The sequence below is a fragment of the Protopterus annectens genome, chromosome 1.part1 (genome assembly GCF_019279795.1).
Source record: "Protopterus annectens isolate FY-2018-M chromosome 1.part1, PAN1.0, whole genome shotgun sequence".
NCBI classification, from domain to species: Eukaryota; Metazoa; Chordata; order Ceratodontiformes; family Protopteridae; genus Protopterus; species Protopterus annectens.
Genome location: NC_056726.1, coordinates 115,762,271 through 115,782,626, shown reverse-complemented (window position 1 = coordinate 115,782,626; position 20,356 = coordinate 115,762,271). Strand labels below are relative to the sequence as shown.

General features: G+C 42.4%; 1 protein-coding gene across 1 annotated transcript in view; it reads left to right on the top strand.

The window, feature by feature from the left end:
* The window catches only part of LCA5 (lebercilin LCA5), a 920,045-nt gene that overhangs the window by 60,543 nt on the left and 839,146 nt on the right, over positions 1–20,356 (top strand). Inside the window, exon 3 of the mRNA XM_044073710.1 lies at positions 10,477–10,614. Coding sequence (XP_043929645.1) covers positions 10,477–10,614 — 138 coding nt within the window. The remainder of the gene's footprint in view (positions 1–10,476; positions 10,615–20,356) is intronic.

Below are 20,356 nucleotides of genomic sequence, written 5' to 3'. Positions count from 1 at the left end.
AGGAAAACAGACTTGCCTTTTGTTCCCGTACAGAAAGTCAAGTTGGGCAACCCTTTTGCAAAACAGACCAACATCATTTGGATCTCAGAATTGTTATGGGACAAGGCCAGCTTATTAAAATGTTTATTAATGATACTATAATATGATTGTTAAAAAGCAAATATAATTTGTATGCAGGCTGGGAAAAATACAGCTTCATAAACCCACAGTATTGTTTTTTTTTTTTTTTTTTTTTTTACTGCAGTCTTTTAGTATGTAATAAAAGAGAATAGTCTGTGTTGCATGAAGTGAGGCATGTTGGTATACAAAAAAGAATTTGTTAGCCTGACTCCTCCAGGCTAAGAGTGCATTGTTGCTAGAGCAGGTTTGAAACATCCAAGGTCAGAAACAAGACCCTTTGCAAGCAGGTGAATCATGTATAGGAAGGTGTTCCCGTGAAATCTAAGGCGAAAATCACGAGGGATGAGAACATTTGCAAAGTTTTCTATAGGACACCGTCATTATAATGGCATGAACAGTTTGATAAAATTACAGTTTTTATATGTAAAGTGAGAATGCTTCATCAAGAATTATGAAGAATAACTTGTAGCGCTGTAAGAATAAACGTCTGCTTGCACATCCTGAAGTGTTGTTCCTGAGTAAAGGCATATAAGGTAAATTCTTAATGTTATTTTTTTATGACTTTAACAATTTGGTGCCGTTCTCTGGATCTGAACTTTGGTATTGCTGCAGGGCAGTTCTGGAATAGGGCCCATCACAGATTTTCTGTGAATCCCACACTGCTTTGCATGGAATAGTCAGAGACTCGGATATGCAGCTATTCAGGGTGTGCAAACGTACTAGCCTTGGCAGGGACATTGTTTTGTAAGGGAAAAGGGTTGGTTTGTGTTTTTTTTTCTTTCTCTCTTTTAGACAGTTTTAGCAAAACATAGTATAAGCGCATGACTGTTTGTAGTATAAATGCATGACTGTGTTTGTTTTTGTTTGAGTGGTTGTAAGATATTCAAGTAATAGTGGGAGGTCCCCACAGTAAATGAGTATAGTAAATGTATGTGCACATACAGAAAGGACAAATTAACAGAAAGAAGTGCCTTGTGTCGAGGGCAGTACCATCCGGCTTGAAAGGTAAGAAGTATGAGAAATGTTTTTATTTATTTTGTCAAGGTATAAATGTGTGAGAGAAAGAAAAGAAAAAGCTAAAAATAAAGTTAAAACAAGTTCATGAGCCCACTGCTTGATTGGGACGTAGACTATACAACAAGTTCATTAGCCCATATCATGACTGGGACATAGACTATATACTGTTAAAGCAAATTCATGAGCCTACCGCATGATAGGACTTAGAGGTATGCGTTGTTAAAATAAAACCTATATCATGACCCCAAAAACACATTGGGACCCAATGTGATTGTGTGAAAGTACCCTCAGAGGGTCTGAAAGAGTGGTCCATTCTGGACACAGTACCTATCCGCCTTGTTATCCCGACCGCAGTGCTGGAGCTGCAACTTCTGAGCTCGTGCACAGACAAAAGCAAAGGGGTGCTATGGGAAAAGGCTGATCGAAACCTCTCCTCTGTTGCTGCATGGTGACCGACTTCCTACCTTTCCCTCCCTGATTGGTGTGTGGATTACTACAGTTATTTTCTGTTTTTGGAATTGCCAGAATCCAGGAGTTGTAAGGTAAGCCTAACATTTTTATTATTACTGATTTATAAAATAAGAAAAATGGGAGCAAAGATAAGCAAGCAAGATCAAATCCCTGAAAAGGGAACACCTGCATATTTTATGTATTTTAACTATCGGAAGGCAAGTTGTAAATATTTGCATGACTAGTTTCAACTTACTAAGAATTGTGCTGCTGGGGTATTTCCATTAAATGGAACTTATGGTAAGACTAAATTGCTGACATTGAAAGGTGTTTTGGAAGAAAAGAAAAGGAAAGTAAGTGGGGAACAAATGAAAGCATTTTATTCTATGTACAGTGAAGCACTTAAAAGGGAAAAGGACTCTGCATTAAGAGGGTTGCAGGATGTTAATAAATTGTTGCAACAAGTAAAAGAGGTTAAAAGGCAGTACAGACCAGTAAAAAGGGATCCCTTTATCCTGTCTTAGCAGGTTTGGAACAGACTGAGGCTGGCCAAAAAGCAGAAACTTATGATAATCCTCCAGTATCTACTGCACCCCCACCCCCATATGCACCAGTACGGGTACCTCCTGTACAAGACTCCGTTGTTTTCTCAGACTCCTACCTTTCGGTCTACTGTCCATTGGACACCACCCAGTTCATGTGATACTGGTATATCTCAGCATCTTAGACTGGTTCCCCTGTTCAATCTTCATCTTTTGAACAGGCATCTGCAGTCGAGGGGGGTTCTTCTTCCTCTCCTTCTCAGCTAGCTTCTACTTCCCCAACAGGGGCATTAGTATTTGACACTCCTGTATCTTACCATACATGCTCACAAGACAGAGTACAAGAAGAAGAGATTACAACCTCTGGAGGGGATCTATTGGCACCTCTCTGGAAAATGTTGGGGGCTAACAATAGGGAACTTATTCATCGTCCTTGGACCCCTGCTAATTTGCATACTAAGTTTAAAAAATTTTAAAATATTAGAGAAAATCCATTAAAATTCAAAGAAGAATTAAAAAACCTGTAATAGAATGTTACAATCCAACTTTGACAGATTTAAATCAACTGCTGAGGGTAGTTACTTCAGATGAATAAGAAAGCATTTACTGGAAAAGGCTGAAATAACAGATTTCACTCTCATAGGAAATGCATTAATAGATAAACGAACAGCATTGTTAAACAAGATTACATATATGTGTCGTTAGGACTGATTGGTCTAAAATACAGGCATGTAAGCAAAATAAAGGGGAAGTCCCTGCAGACTATTTGAGTCGCATAAAAACAGTATTTGCTAGACATTCAGAAATACCAGACCCAGAAGAGCAAACTAAGCCAGCTATTGCAGCAGCCTTTGTGTACGGTCTGCAAGCCCCTGTACAAACTCAAATAAGGCAGGTGCTCATAGACTGGCAAGGGAAGGATTAAGTGCTGCAAATCACTGTACAGAGTGTCAGGAAGAATGAAGGAAGGATACTGAGGATAAGCTGTTAACTTTACAAATCAGGCAGCTGGAAAACCCAAGGGGTCGAGGTAGAAGCAGGGGAAGGGCTAGAGGAATTGCTAGAGGATTTAGCAAAAGTGCTGGTCAAGGGGAACAAGGTGCAGCTGGTTGGCAACAATGAGCTGGCAGTGCCCCTCCAGCTTCATCTAATACAGCTTGCTTTAATTGTGGAGAGGCAGGACATTGGAGAGGGGAGTGCCCACACAGGCAAATGCAGAGTCCAAGACACTTGGACAGAGTGGCAACCAAATTATAATAATGCAGTTTTTCCTCCACCACCTCCTCAGATTGGAAGGAGTCAAGAAGCTCCATACTGACTAGGTCAAGAAAGTAACACAGAAGTGAATCTTAACACTCTACTGCCAATAGATCAAAATGGGCCCTACGGTAAGATGAAAATAAATTCAAAGAAAACCCCATTTCTGGTGAAGCTACTAGGTCAGTGCTAAAAATTACTTCAAATAATCAAATACCAGTATCAGAAAAGAAAGTAAAGGCAGTTGGAGTAACAAATACTACGCTTACATATCCTGTTTCAGAACCCATCCCCATTTATTTAGGTCCGATTGAAGAAAAGCATTATTTTCTTCTGAGTACTACTGCACCAGTAAACCTACTAGGAAGATATTTGTTATATATTCTGGGTTGTACTATTTACTGTACCCCAGAAGGGGTGTATCTAAATGTTCCAACATAATCTGAGGGGGAAGTATTGGCAGTTTTAGCAGAAGCTGAGGAACAGCCTGCTGGAAGCATACAGACAAATGGAGAGTTACTACAGCAGGTACCTGCCAACTTGTGGGCTAAGCATGCAAATGAAGTAGATATACTGAAATCAGCAGAACCAGTAAAAATAAAATTAAATCCATCAAAACCTTTCCCCAGAGTTCCACAGTATCCACTAAAGCCAGAAGCAGAGCAGGGAATCAAACCTGTAATTCAGTCTCTAATACATCAAGGAATAAGAATACTAGCTAAAAGCCCTTGTAATACTATTTTCCAGTGAAAAAGCCAGGTAAGGATACTTATAGATGTGTCCAAGACTTAAGGGCTGTAAATAATGCAGTGCTACCTACTTTTCCTGTTGTTCCAAATCCAGCAACAATACCGAGTTGCATACCACCTACAGCTAGTTATTTTTCTGTGATAGATTTAAGTTCAGCATTTTTTTCTGTACCTGTTCACCCTGACAGATTCTGTTTGCTTTCACTTATCAGGGACAGCAATATACATGGACACGGTTGCCACAATGATATACTGAATCTTCTTCATTATTTTCTCAAATTCTAAAAAAAGATTTGGAGAATGTGACATTTCCGGGTGAGGTCTGTGTTAGTACAATATGTAGATGATTTACTAATAACATCAAACTCCTTTCAGCAATGTCGGCAGGATACTTTGCATCTTCTGACTATCCTTGCAGAAAAGAGACATAAAGTGTCTAGAGAAAAACTGCAGTTATGGTCATCTCAGGTACGTTATCTTGGTCATTTAATTTGCCAAGGTAGCATGCAAGTGTTACCATCTCGTATTGATGCAATATCTAAGGCCCCACGTCCGATTTCTTGGAGACAGCTTAGGTCTTTCCTAGGTATGACAGGATACTGCAGACAGTGGATCCCTAACTATGCAGAAATTGTCAAACCTTTGACAAATCTTTTAAAGCAGGATGTACCAGAGCCTCTCCTTTGGAATAGTGAAGATGAAATTTCATTTCAGAACTTAAAGTAAGCTTTAGCTACTGCCCCAGCTTTAGAGTTAACAACCTATGATAAGACTTTTATTTTATTTTGTCATGAAAGAAATGGATTCGCACTAGGAGTACTTGCCCAAAAACATGGGGACATCTATCGTCCATTGGCTTATTACAGCACAGCAACTTGATTCTGTTGGCAAAAGGTTTTCCACCTTGTTTAAGGGCAGTTGCCACTGCTGCCATTCTAGTTAATCTGGCACAGTCATTGGTGCTTGGGAATGATCTTGCAGTAGCTGTCCCTCATTCTGTATCATCTCTTTTGTTTAAAATGAAAACTCAACCACTCTCGACTGCACGTCTAACTAGATATGAACTTACACTTCTTTTTTGATCCATCTATTTCTCTGATCCACTTTCCTGTTCTAAATCCTGCATCTCTGTTGCCTACTGCTGAGGATGGTGAAGAGCATGATTGTGTGTGTGTGTAACTATTTGCTTTCTCCTAGGGAGGACTTAAAGGACACTCCTATACCCAATGCTGGCATGCATCTGTTTGTGGATGGTTCCTGTGGAAGAGATCAAACAGGAAAGTTGATCTTAGGACTAGCAGTCTGCACCAAGGAAACAATATTGTTGTAACAAAGATTAGAAGGTGTTCACTCTGCTCAAATAGCTGAGCTAGTGGCTTTACAAAAAGTCTGAGAGTTAGCCAAAGGTAAGGTGACCAGTATTTTTACAGATAGTCGTTATGCTTTCGGGGTGATACATGACTTTGGGCAACTTTGGAGAGAGATGTTTTTTAATCTCTTCAGGAAATCAAATTAAAAATTCAGGGTACATAAAGTCATTGTTAGATGCACTTTTGTTACCTAAAAAAGCTGCACATCAAAAGGTGATAAACGTAGTTACAAAAGGTAACAACTTAGCAGACCAAGCTGCTAAACAAGCAGTAGTAAATTGTTGTAAACATCTTTGTATGTTGACAGCAACAAACTACAACAGTAATGATGTGTTTGACTTTGCAAAATTATAAGCCTTTCAAGCTGAAGCATCACAAGGAGAAGTTCTGAGGTGGCTCAAGGATGGATGGAGAAAATCCTCTGATGGCATATGACGACATCCGGATGGCTGACTGGTGGCGCCTGCCTCTTTGCTACCTTACCTAGTAAGGGCATATAGTCTACCAGCCCATACAGGTAAGACGGCTTTATTTAATCAAATTACCCAAAGTTGGTATGCCCCTCATGTCTCCTCTTTTGATACTTCAGTATGTACAAAATTGTAGTATTTGTTTGGAATATAACATAAGCAAACATGCCAACAGCAAATCTGCATGTTTACCTCCACCCTCGGGACCTTTTGTTAATATACAGCTGGATTTCATCCAGATGCCTAAGACTAATAAGTTACAATTTATTTTGGTGGTAGTATTTATGTTCTCAGCATGGGTGGAAGCTTACCCATGTCGCAAAGCTGATGCAGTCACAGTTATTAAAAAAATTATCTGATTATATACCAAGATTCTGCATAGCCAGCATTGTTAACAGTGACGAGGGAACTCATTTTTAATAATAATCTGTTTAATGAGTTGTGTAAAGCTTTTAATACTAAGTTGAGTCTTCACTGTCCCAACCATCCCCAGTCATCTGGATTAGTGGAAAGGGTAAATAGGACCCTTAAAAATAAAATTTCAAATATTTGTGCTGAAACCCACTTAAAGTGGCCCGAAGCCCTTCCCTTAGCATTGATGAGTATGAGGGCCTCACTGAATGCCACCAGGAAATTGAGTCCATATGAGATATTAATGGGGAGACCCATGGGCCTTCCAGCTACCCCTCCAGTGGGAAATGCCGATTTAACTTTGCCAGATGATGCTGTGATTTCTTATTGTAGGAGACTCCTCAAAATTTTGCAGCAGTATCATCTAACAGTAAGAGCAGCATTACCAAAGCCTCCTGACCAACCCTGTCACCAACTACAACCAGGTGATTGGGTTTACATTAAAACTTTTCAGAGGAAAAACTGCCTGAGCCTGAGGTGGAAGGGGCCTTTCCAGGTCCTACTCACCACTGTAACCGCAGTTCGCTGTGCAGGACTACCAACATGGATCCATTCGTCTCATTGCAAGAAGACCTGTCATGTAGGGACCCCAGACGAATCATCGCAGCCAACAGAGGGAGATTGAGGTGTAACAGATAAAGCATCTGCCCAGTGAGAAGATCAACTTCAGTAGCAGTCCATAATTAATCCAATAACAACAGGTACTTTTGCTTTGTTTCTGCTTCTGTTCCCTTCTATGAACTTGTCAAGAGAAAACAGCTTCTTGCTGGTCCTTCGGCAATATGCCAAAAATCTAAACAAAACAAACTGCTGGAAATGTTCGCATATACCTCCTCATTCCAAGGCAGGGAGTCTCATGATTTCCATCCCTGCATCACAGGTGTCTTTTGAAAAGGACCTTGATGACATCGGCTTAACCTGGTGTAATGTAATTGATTTTTCAAAAGTTGTGTCTCTTCAACTTGCAACCACAATACATGGAGAGACATGTTGTGCCAGAAATGGGACTGTACCAGTAGGGAAAAGCAAATGTAATGAAAGTGTGTTAGACTCTCTGCGCTTAAAATGCTATGACTGGGGGGGTGGCATGGGCATAAGTGAATGTTACTACATCTGTGGTAATTGTGCCTACCCCTGGTTGCCTACAGACTGGTCTGGATGTTGCCTTGTAGGCTATATTACTCCTGCTAGTCAACATTTTGAACACCCACCAGCAGGTAGACTGAGAAATAAGTGAGCAATCCACTGGACTGAGCAAGTATTTTCAATTTTTAATCCTGTGTATGGAGTATAAAGGACAATGCTTGAAATCACCATATTTGCCCAGATTCTGTAGGAGGTGACCAACGAAACTTCACATCACATCAGGATGGCAAATCGAGAAATGACTGAAATGCGAACTGTGGTATTACAGAATCGAATGGCAATTAATATAATGCTTGCTGCAAAAGGGGGGTTCATGTGCCCTCATAGGGAGCCGTTGCTGTTCATATATTAGTGACTATCATGATGAACAGGAAAAACTGGCAAACTTCATGGAACAAAGGGCCAAAGAGTTGACCAGCACATCTAAAAGTTGGACACTTTTTGGACGACTGGGCAGTATTTTTGGTAATCTGGGAACTAGCATAATCCAGGGTATTGTCATTGTGCTTTTTATTATATTTGTAATCATTTTAGCATTTTCTGTTCTAAATGCTGTGATTACAAGATGTTTAACCTCACCTGCACATGAAATGCCACTGCATGCACAAATCAATGACGGTTCTGTTTTGACAAAAAAATGATGAAGACTATTATGATGCTGAAGCGTATTTTATCAAGTTAAGAAAAATAAAAATATAACTATATGATATGACAGTGATAGTGTCAGAGGGAGAAAACTGTTATGGGACAAGACCAGCTTATTAAAATGTATATTCATTTCAGTTTATTAATGATGCTATAACATGATTGTTAAAGAGCAAATATAATTTGTATGCAGGCCGGGAAAAATACAGCTTCATAAACCTACAGTATTGCTGTTTTTTTTTTTTTTTTTTTTTTTTTTTTTTCTTACTGCGTTCTTTTAGTATGTAATAAGAGAGAATAGTACGTGTTGCATGAAGTGAGGCATGTAGGTATACAAAGAGGAATTTGTTAGCCTGACTCCTCCAGGCGACGAGTGCGTTGTTGCTAGAGCAGGTTTGAAACATCCAAGGTCCGAAACAAGACCCTTTGGAAGCAGGTGAATTATGTATAGGAAGGTGTTCACGTGAAGTCTGAAGGCGAAAATCACGAGGGATGAGAACATTTGCAAAGTTTTCTACAGGACACCGTCATTATAACATCATGAAATTGCATGAGCAGTTTGATAAGAAAAATGTATAAAATTGCAGTTTTTGTATGTGAAGTGAGAATGCTTCATCAAGAATTATGAAGAATAACTCCCAGCGCTATAAAAACAAAATGTCAGTTTGCGCATCCTGAAGTGTTGTTCTGACTAAAGGCATATAAGGTAAATTCTTAATGTTATTTATTTATGACTTTAACAAAACCCATCTTCTTTAGTTATTTCTTCAAAGCTAGTCCCGTTCTTCATCTATGAAAGCCTACTACACCAAAGCAGTATCCTCCCTCTCCTGATGTTATTTTCAAAGCCATTGTCTCCAGAGCTATACTGGAAGCAAACACCTGTGTCTTCTGTACACACCTTTACAAGACACTGCACAGTGGATGCATTTTCCAGATCCAAAACTTCCTTTTCCATGTTCGTACTCCTGTGTTTGGTAGACAGATCCCCTGCATGTGGTCCACTCACCCTGTCCAACCTTTAAGATTTGGGAATCCATCACTTTGGAATACTCCAAGCAAGAATCCATGAATACAGTAACACGGCTTCAACTAGATAAAACTTTAATATTAACAAAAACACACAGAAAAAAAAAACAAAGTAGGTCAGTAAGCGCTTTCACATGGATCCACGATGCTTCCTCAGACAGTCTGAGGAAGCATGGTGGATCCATGTGAAAGCGCTTACTGACCTACTTTGTTTTTTTTCTCTGTGTGATTTTTTTGTTAAAGTTTTATCTAGCTGAAGCCGTGCTGCTGTATTCATGGATTTTAGCTTGGACTTTTATAGACTGACACGAAGAGGCTTTATTCCTGACGGTTACATCTTTTTCTCACTTTGGAACACTGCAACAGTGATGTAAGGAAGGACATAGTACAGTTGTGTAAGAACTTGCCGTAACAGTAGATGTCTTATTGATCACTGTTGCAGCATTGCTTCCCTTCCTCCCTCCTTCATGCTGTTTGTACTGACCTCTATGCACCTTGTAGACTAAGGGGGAGTAGTTCCCCTTCCTCCTCAAAGATAATCTGTTTTCTTTGCTGTTTTTACTCTTTTTCTATGGTCTCCTGGCTCTAGATAGTCTGTGGATCTTACACTCCTGCATTTGCATGTGTAGTACCCCTGTGCCAATGGTTTGAGGTTATGTACTAGACATGTAAGCATACAGAAGGTTTTAGCTTTGGTCTGGCAGCTAGACTTTAGGTTCGCAGTGAGGGTAACCCTCAGTGTTGTATATACTGCAACAGAGATCATTGGGACATCAGTTGTTCTGTTAAGTTCTTACACGTATGTACTTTTCCCCATACACAAACTTGGCATACTGCTAAGGGATTCATGTCCTAAATTCTGTCATATTTTGTTGTCAGTACTGGAGAAGTTATAGTTTGTTACTAAAAAGTGCAAAGCCTGTATTTGGTTCTTCTTACTTTGACAAATGATTGTGTTGAATGGAAAATACTTAACCAGCCTTTACCGTGAAGAATTTTTAGTACACACTCTAGCCTGAGTATTACCTTTTGTTTATGTAGAATTATCTTGACGAGGTGATGCCAGTCATTACATTTATATTATGCTTATTTTTCTCGAATGTTTTATTAATGCAAAGCTGATGTAATAAGTGAATAACATCACTATTAAAATGCGTATCTGATTTTTGGGAACTTTGTGATCATTTTTGATTTTTTCCACAATTCTTAAGTGAAGAGGTTAAAGCTAACTAGTAGTGTAATTTTTATATTTATCTTTTGTCAAATGCAGGAACTGGAAAAAAACATTGAGCTGACAACTAGCAGTTTCCATCGACAGCTGACAGTTGAGAGAAAGAAAGCTCGTGAATTTCAAGAAGAATCTGTTAATTTGCAAGAAGAACTGAAACATCTGAATCAGAAACTAAAGGTAATGAGTGTGATTTTACTGAATTTTAAAAAAGTGGATGTTTGCCTTTCCAAAGTTAGTTTATCCTGGTCAAAGACAAAGGTACTTCCTTCTGCACCTCCAATTTCACTGTTGTATCACTTGTAGTTGCAGAGTTTGCAAAGTATACTAAGTTAATACTAGTTGAGTCTGTTTTAGTTTTAGCTGTCCTGTTTGTACATTATGTGTATTAGTGTCCCTAGTTAAACGAGAAAAGCTATAAGGGGAACAGTTAGACTGTTGAAGATAATGCAACAAAGGCTAGTCTTTTTCCTTTTGTGCTTTATGATGCTGGTCAGTCAGATATGCCTGCCTCTGACAGTCCAAGCCTGCACTATATTGTCTAGTTTACATAGGTATTTTAATTAGGTTAACCAAATGTTTGGGTGAAAACACAGCATGCAGTCCACAAGGGTGCACTATTATTGCAAATAATAGTCTATCACTTATGTATAACCCACACTGCCTCTTTAATCCCTATCACTGTTAGGATTTTTCTAATGTCGTTTTTTTCACAAGGCAAATGCTTGTTCTGCAGCAGAGAGCTTTACTTCATGCAGCTCAAGTAATAATGGTTGTATAGCTGAGGCGGTGATAAATTGGCTTGACCATTATCCAGGCAGTTATAACTTTTGGCCACATATTTATATCAGCATCCCTCAGTGTACACACATTGAGTGATTTATCACAGCCCACACTCATTTTACATTTCTCAGCAATAGCTACCATCTCTGATGTTACATGGGTCAAATATCATCTTCCTTTAGCCTCTACCTGTAGTTGGCTTACATGGTTGACTACTGTGTCCTCTGTGTAAGGAAAGCTGCATTATGGACATTTGATTCTTGAGATACAAGTCAGGCCTTTAGGAAACTAGTCTTATCCCTAAACCTGCTTTTTTGAGGAGGTAGAAAACGCACATGCTTTTTCCTCATTAAGAATAGACTGGCAAAGATGAATCCGTATTGAGTGAAGAAAGAAGTCATGTATAGAATGGAAAATAATATGGAAGAAAAGTCTTTAAAGATGGATAGGAAGCATTTAGCCTACCTAATCTGCTTATTTCTCTGTATGTTGGATAAGCTGCAGAACTTACTTTTTTGACTTTTTTTTTTTTTTTTTTTCTTGTCTTCCTTTCACTGCTGAACCATCTACATTTTTCCTTTTAAGTTGTATTTTTGAGCCTTACCCATAATGGATGTCTCCTGCTGGATACCATATTGCAATTCTTAGATATTGTCTGCAGTGGTTTCTTTCCTTTACTGGCCTAAATCCAAAGCAGTTTCTACATCTCATTGGTTCAAGTTGTATTCTAAGGTAGCTTGAATGCTCTCTAACAGTGTTACAGTTCAAAAGTAGGTTTAAACTTTTTTATCCTCTTGGACTTAGTTTTCTTTTGGTTCCTGCGTTTTTATGCAGAACCTACTTGAATGGACACATCTTGCCTCATTGCTGTTTGGGTGTAGCACTTTTTAAAGCTGTCAGCTTGATTCATTCCGTTCAGTAAATCTTTTTATTCTTGTTATTTATCTACTCCTTAAAAATAGATAAATATTTCTTCGGTGGATTAATTCCATCTATAACTTATATTTTTTCTCTGTTTGACTAGTAAGGAGTTTATTTTAAAAGATTGTTGGCTGTCTTGTCATATGGAATATTGTCAATGTGCTTCACTGACATTTTTGGTGAGACTCCATGTCACTGCAGTGGGGAGCCCCCCTCCCCCAAGCTGCAGTAACTTCACAGTTGAATATTGTATTTACATGTGTGTAGAGAGTTTTGCCCCACTACCAGTTAATACACTAACTCATTAACACCTCCTGAGCTGATGAAACACTCCTGGATGCTACATAAATCCTTTCATCCAGAGCATCTTTTGAACAATCATATTAAAAAGAATCACCCAGACAAGTTTGATTATGTTGAGAACAGTAACTGCTGTTAAAAGGTACAAGTAGCAGTGATAATAAGTAAAATAATGGTCAGTGCATTTACTGTGTTTACATCAGTGTAATAGATTATAATGCACACAAACTCGTAGTTAGATTTTTCTGTAGTTTCACAAACAACTTTTCACTTCTCGGTAACTGGCACTATATATCTAGGTTGTATATAGTATTTTTTCTTTGGGCAGACCTGAACTTTCACATGACATAAATTCCTTTCCGAGTGCTTGTTTGCTGACATAGTTAGAGATGTGAAAACCATGATTATTTGTATAATTATCAACATAAATAGCACTTATGGTTGCCACTTGTCGGGACATTTTCCTGACAGTCAAGAAGTCAGTCTTCGTCAGGAAATCAAGGTCTCTTGTCAGGAAATTCAGTTATGGTGAGTAATTGAAAGATATTTTGAATCGTTCTCATTCTGATTACAAATTCCTGAGGTATGTCTCCTAAAATGTTTACTGATTCACTTGGATTGCTTATCTGCATTCACATGCTGTATAAACACATTAATTGTTGTGATTCATGTTTGTGTTACCTATGTGTGTGTTTTGGTGGAAGATGTGTATGTAAGTGTGCATAAGAGTAACAAGTTGGTGATTTTTTTTTTTCATTTTCCATCATTCATTGTTTTGGAGCTTTTCTCCATGGGTCTCTGGTGAAGATGGGCTTGTACCCAGTTGGACTTTCCCGGTAATGAAATGTCAGTAAATAAACAAGCAATAAATAAATATCAGCACTAAACACAGTGTGGCTATATTTGGTGGTCTGGGCACAACAAGCCTCCTGACAGACTGGATTTACACATACAAGAGGGGTGTTTGATGCACCTTGAACCCCAGTTTACTTAAGTTGACTGCCTGGATGATAGGGCCTTAACTCGTTTTAGGAATCTGTTTACTGAGGAAGTGCGGCAGGTACTAATAGAGGTAAGAAATCCTTCTGCTAGAAAATCCTATATTAGTGAATGGAAATTTTCTAGTTGTGCCAGCAACATAACCGGCACCCATTAAGTGCTTGTTGTTCTGTGTTTTTACAATGTTTGTGCGAGTTACTGTCCAGTGGTCTTTCTTATTCCTGAATCGAGGTTCATTATCAGTCATTTAATCATGTATGCCCATGGATGCTCCTCTTTCAATGCAGTCTAATGTCAAAATGTTTTGAAAGAGGTTTTGCGTAAGAGGCCTCCAAGAAAACCAATGGCCCCTCCTTGGTTTCTTAATTTTGTGTTAGAGAAGCTAACACCTGCTCCATTTGAACCAGCTAACCTGACTCTTTTGAGGTTCTTGACATATAAGAGTTTTACTGATTGCTGTGGCTGCTGCAAAAAGGTTATCCGAGTTGCAAGCTGTTGTGATCTCTATTTCAGTTTCCACAAAGACAGGGTTTCTTTGAGAACTAATACTTCTTTTATGCCTAAAGTTGCTATGTCAAACCCAGAGCTGTTGGACATGCTCCACTTAAAGAAATCCCAATCCCTCCGAGCTACACGCTCTAGGGACCTAAACCTTGTCACCACAATAAACAGAACATGCTGGAGGGATAGATTCCTGTCCCAGAGACTTCCCATACTCTGGAACAGACTACCTATCTATGTCAAACAGAGCTCCTCATTAGCGCTCTTCAAGAAAAATCTTGATGATTGGATGGGAAATGGGAAATTCACCCCGGGGATCACTTCTGTGGCTCTGCTCGACAGGGGCACAGGAAAATAATTTTCTTGGGTGGCGAAAGCCAGGGTACATTTTTTGGCTAGGCTTGTAAGGGCCCTAGGGCCGATAGCCTAGTTACCTACCTATGAACCTATAAAGTGGTATGCGAGTTTACTTTAAGCCAAATTATCCATATCCCCATTTTCTTTCCTGTACCTAAAAGTAAGGGAGAAAGGATACTCCATACCTTGGATGTCCACAGACAGCTCTCTTACTAACTTGAAAGAATTAAATCTCTCAGATCTTCAGATCAGTCCTTATCTTATGTAGGTAAGAAAAAGGGACATCCTGCATCAAAACAGACCATTTCCAAATGGTGGTCTAAGGCTGTTACTTTTTGTTATACTCACCACAACAAGGGTATTCCAGGCAGGGTCAAGGCCCACTCTACCAGTCTTGCCTTCATTTGTGGCTTTTTTTGGAAAGGGCTGGAATCTAGAAGTATTCTGTATGCTGCAGCTTGGTCTATTGTGTATACTTTTCAAAGCACTGTAAGCTTGATTCCTTCTCTAAGTCTAGAGCAGGCTTTGCTATAACCATTCCATGGGGGTTCTTTGACTGTTTTCCTTCCACCTCACAAAAAAATGTAAGCTAGGGTAATCTACCCCTATATCTAAGGCTACTGCAGTAGTAATTAATATGATGAGCATAATACAGTTGTGTAAGTAAATCTAACAAAACAGTAGATATTCAAATGATCGTTGCTGCAGTAGCTGGTCCTCCTTCCCTCCATCCTCCTCATTTTTAGTGTGTTGTTTATGCCTGGATGTGAAGATTTTAATGTTAAGTTGTCAGTCTCGCCTTCATTCTTGCTGGATGGGTTTGGAGCCGACCCTCGGCTCCGACTAGGCGTATACTAAAGCTCGAGAGCTATTTATACCGGCTCAAGGCTACCCTATGTCCCACAATGCTAGGCGCTAACTACCTAGATCTCGTTTGCCGCTTACAGCTGTGAGGTGCGTTTATTACCGGCTCTACAGGTTAGACGTTATAATTCTAAAATTTCTATCTTTTAGTCAGATTTTTAGTTAGTTTTTAGTTAGCGACCATCCCATTAGCTTCCCTTCATAGCTAATCCCCCTTCCGGTCCCTTTTAATCTTTATCCTAACCCCCTTTAGTTATAAGGTTAGGCCTTTGGGCCTATTCTGCTTCTTAACTTGTCAGTTTAATTTTTGTGTGACTGACTTAGCTTGTTTTAAAGGGTGTGTGTGTGTGTGTGTGTGTGTGTGTGTGTGTGTGTGTGTGTGTGTGTGTAATTTTTGTACTTTTAGGATGTCAAAAGACACCAGGGTCTCAGGCTTCAAGAAGTGTGACTCGTGCTGTCAGAAAATGTCGCTGACGGACGGTCACACTTCTTGTGTTTATTGCCTGGGCCCTCTGCACCTGCAGGACTCTTGTTCGGTCTGTCATGCGTTCAGTCCAAGAGTCCTGCAGGAACGCAGAAATAAGTTAATTTTGAGGGGCTTGTTAAAGCCTGAAGGTTCCCCGACCAAGTCATCGTCGGGGAAGCCTTCGAAGCCATCTAAGCCGTCGGCTCCGAGCTCAGAGCCTTCAACTGGTGGTGCTCTGACTGCTGTTACATCGGCTCCGGCTGGAGCCGATGTTTCCAAGACACAGTCTTCATCATCGGCTCCAGCTGGAGTCGACGTTCCTCAAATTCAGGCTTCTACATCGGCTCGAACCGGAGCCGATGATTCTAGGACTCTGTCGGCACCGATAGTGGTGTCGGCGCCATCTGCTAGCCGTAAAAGGTCCAGATCTCCGTCCTTGGAATCTGTTCACTCGGCTCCGAGGTCTCCCTTACTGTCGGAGCGGAGTCATCGAACCCATTCCTCCAGGTCTTCCAGGCTGTCGTACCATGACCTCGAGAGGGTGGTTAGTAGACTTCTTAAGTCTCAGACACTAGCCCAAATGCTCCATAGCCCTTCTCAACAGACAGTGGCTATCCCCACCCCATCTTCGATTCCTCCTCCGACTCTTCCTCTGAGTTCGGAGCCGGGGCTTGTTGGAGCTGTGGCCGTCGACACGTCGGAGCCGATACCTCACCTTTCGGCTCTGTAGTCGGCTCCGGTCTCTTCCATAGTCCCATCCTTGGAGGGATCTGGGCGCATGGACTTCCTCGTCGATACGTCGGAGCCGATACCTCACCTTTCGGCTCCGTCATCGGCTCCGGTCTCTTCCATAGTCCCATACTTGGAGGGATCCGGGCGCATGGACTTCCTCATCGGCTCCGAGGGGGCGAGTGGCATCGGACCCTTGTCTGACCCCGTTCTCCCTCTCGGAGCTTCGGCGCTGGTAAGTTCGGCCCCAACATTGGCTTCGGAGCCGTCCCTCTCGGTGCTGGGAGGGGTCCTTATCTCTTCGGAGCGGGGACCTTCTACCCTGCCTGATAGGGGCACCTTCGAAGTCATGAGGAGCGTGCTGGCCCCTGTGCCTGCTGCACGGTCAGCTCCCTCGGCTCCTCTCTCTGTAGTGCCTGCTGCGGTATCTACCCACCCTCTCATTCCTGACCGTAGAGATCCAACGCCTCAGGTTTCCCCATTGGGAATATCCTCCTCTTCCGAGGTTTCCCCTGATCCGTCAGGGGAACCCCCTCGGAAGAGGAAATGTAAGTGGAAGCATGTGGACTCCCCTGAGTCCATTACATCGGATACTGACTTGGATGAGTCGGAAGGGTCCCCACAGTCCCCCTCTGAGGATGTCTCCTTTTCAGACATCCTTGAAATCCTGAAGCAGAGGGGGGAACTGGTCTACCCTTAATCCTTCCGAGGACGAGTCGGTTTACCTAGAGGCTTTTGGCTCTCGCCCTTCCACCTCCTGGGTGTCTCTGCCCTTTGACCCCCTCATGGAAGTGGTGGCGCGGAAGGCGTGGACGGCCCCTGATATGATGGAACCTACCCCACGGAGGCCTTTCAAATTCATAACAGCCCCTTCAGACAAACAGTTTTTAGCCAAGGATGTCCCAGTTGACGCCATGGTGGTGGCTGCAGCCACTAAGAAGGAACTGGCTGATCCGTCAGTACATGTCCATCCTCCTAACAAGGAGTCTAGGACTATGGATAGGTACGGCAAGCGGATGTTTTCTTCAGCGACCTTTGTCATGCGGTCGCTGAATTATCTGTGCTACTTCACCCGCCTTCAAAGAGACATGCTCAAAGAAGTGGGTGAGGTCTTACAGGATCCAACAGCTGCAGGGTCTCAAGACAAAATAAACTCCCAGCTGGCAACCCTGAATTCCATTGTCAACTCCTCCATTTAGCTTATTTCCTATGCAGCCGATGGGGCGAGTAGGGCTACAGGCACAGGCGTTGCCTTAAGACGTCATACCTGGATGTGGCTTTGTAACTTTGCAGACCCCTTTAAGGCATCCTTCACTAACTCCCCCTTTGACGGTTCAGCTTTGTTTGGACCTCGGGTGAAGGATACTTTGACCCGATGCGAGCAAGAAGGCAAGAGACTCTCTGCCGTGGGAGTCCGTTTTTCCACCCCGTCTAGACCATACCCTAAGGGTCAGAAGGGTGGGAAGATGTGGTTCCGTAAACCACAAGAGGTCGCACCTGACGCAAGTGGTCAGTTCCCCTCTAGAGGCGGGGGGGGGGAACAATAACAGACGCCGCCCTAGGGGCAGAGGAGGTCCGCAAAATCAGGGTAGCAGAGAGTCTCTTTCTGACCAACCCTTCCAGCATCCCTGAGAAGCTGCCCGACTGTCCGCCTTCGGAGGCAGTCGGGGGAAGGTTATCCCTGTGCCCAGAAGCCTGGCTTTCACTCACCCAAGACAAATGGGTACAGTCGATCATATCCGAGGGTTACAAAATTCCCTGTATCCACACCCCAACTCAGCCAAAAGGACCCCTTCCAGATGTTCCACCCAGTCTAAGGGAACAAGCAGTACTAGAAATATCAAAACTGCTAACAAAAAGAGCCATCCAGCCAGTCCCAACAGACCAACAAGGATCCGGAATCTACTCCAAGTTCTTTTTGGTACCAAAAAAGACAGGGTACTGGAGACCAATATTGGATCTCAGCAGACTAAACAAGTCTGTAAGAAGAGCGAAGTTCCGGATGGTCACGCTACAGTCCATTCTACCCTTTCTGGGTCAGGACGATTGGATGTGCTCAGTAGACCTTCAGGATGTGTACTACCACATCAAGATGCACAGGCGCTCCAGGAGGTTTCTCCGCTTCCGGCTGGGAGCCAGTCATTATCAGTTCAGAGCCCTGCCCTTTGGTCTCACTACAGCCCCCCGAGTGTTCACCAAATGCATGGCAGCAGTTACGGCTCATCTGAGGAGTCAAGGATTCCAGGTGTTTCCATACCTAGACGACTGGCTCCTCACTGCCACCACCAGGCATCATCTTCTCCTCTCCAGAGATTATACCATTCATACTTGCAAAGGGCTAGGTGTCTCCATAAATTTTGAAAAGTCTGCCTTGTCGCCTTGTCAGTCTATTACCTTCATAGTCGCCACCTTGGACACAGTCCGGCTTTCCGCAAAACTAACCGAGCAAAGAGTTCTAGATATTCGCAGGCATGTTCACATCCTTCTTCAGAACAACAAAATCCAAGCCAGGTTTGTCCTGAAGGTATTGGGTCTCATGGCGGCAGCCATTACTCTACTTCCCCTAGCTCACTTTCATATGCGGATCCTTCAATGGATGCTTTTTTCCCAATGGTCCTTTCAACAACTTCCAATGTCACACAACATTTTAATAACCATGTCTTGCAAGAAACACCTTTCTTGGTGGATGGTCTCCCCTCAAGTCCTTCAGGGCAGACCATTTGTTCCATCTCCCCCAGTCGCCACAGTGACAACGGATGCCTCCCTGATCGGGGGGGGGGGGCATTTTCAGGGCAGGACGGTCCAGGGCACATGGCAACCTTTCGAGTGCCACCTGCACATAAATGTCTTGGAGATGAGAGCAGTACTTTTAGCGTTGCAAGCCCTTCAGGACTCTCTTCCTATCGGGACTATTGCAGTTCAGACGGACAATATGTCCGTAGTGTGGTACATCAACAAGCAGGGCGGAACCAAGTCCTATCCCTTATGTCGAGAGGCTCTCAGACTTTGGCAGTGGGCGATCTCCTCTCAACGGTTTCTGATAACAACGCACATCCCCGGGAAGTCCAACATCATAGCGGACAGGTTGAGCAGAGCCATTCTCATGCCACACGAGTGGTCTCTCAAGCAAGCAGTAGTGGAAAAAATTTTTCAGAGATGGGGTCGACCTTGCTGCGACCTTTTTGCAACACCTCAAAACAGCAAGTGCCATGACTTCTTCACTCTTCCCAGCCCCCCCCCCCCCCAGAGACGCTCTAGTCCACGATTGGCCCCAGGGACTTCTGTATGCCTTTCCCCCCTTTCCATTAATCACTCAATTGATTCAGAAAGCTACCGCCATGAGAGCCACCATGATCCTCATTGCTCCTTACTGGCCTCATCAGATATGGTTTCCGTTCCTGCATCGTTACCTCTTGGGGCAGTCCTAGCATCTGGACCCAGTGTCAGATATCTTGACCCATCAGTCGGGACAGCTGCACCACTCCCTCCAATCTCTCAACCTCACAGCTTGGTTGCTCCAATTCCAACCCTAGCCAGGCTTCCCCTTATTTCCCATTCTATGCGTGACATACTTATAGCTTCCCTAAAGTCATCCACCAGGAGGATTTATGCCAGCAAGTGGAAGCGTTTTTCCTTCTGGGCAGGAGCTAGAAATATATATCCTTTAACTGCCCCTATCCAATCAGTCCTAGACTTCCTAGCCGAATTGTTTCACTCAGGGTCTTCTTCCTCCACAGTTAGCGGCTATTTCGAACTTTCATGCAGGCTTTTCGGACTCCAGTATCGTGTCCCATAAGCTTTGTAAAACCTTTCTTAAAGGTATCTTTTTGCTTAAGCCCCCAATCAGGGACCCCCCACCACAGTGGGACTTAAATTTGGTTCTAACCTCCTTGATTCTTCCCCCCTTTGAACCTGCGGCTTCCTGCTCCTTGAAATTGCTATCTTGGAAAACTCTTTTTCTGGTCGCCGTAACATCTGCGAGAAGAGTATCAGAACTTCAGG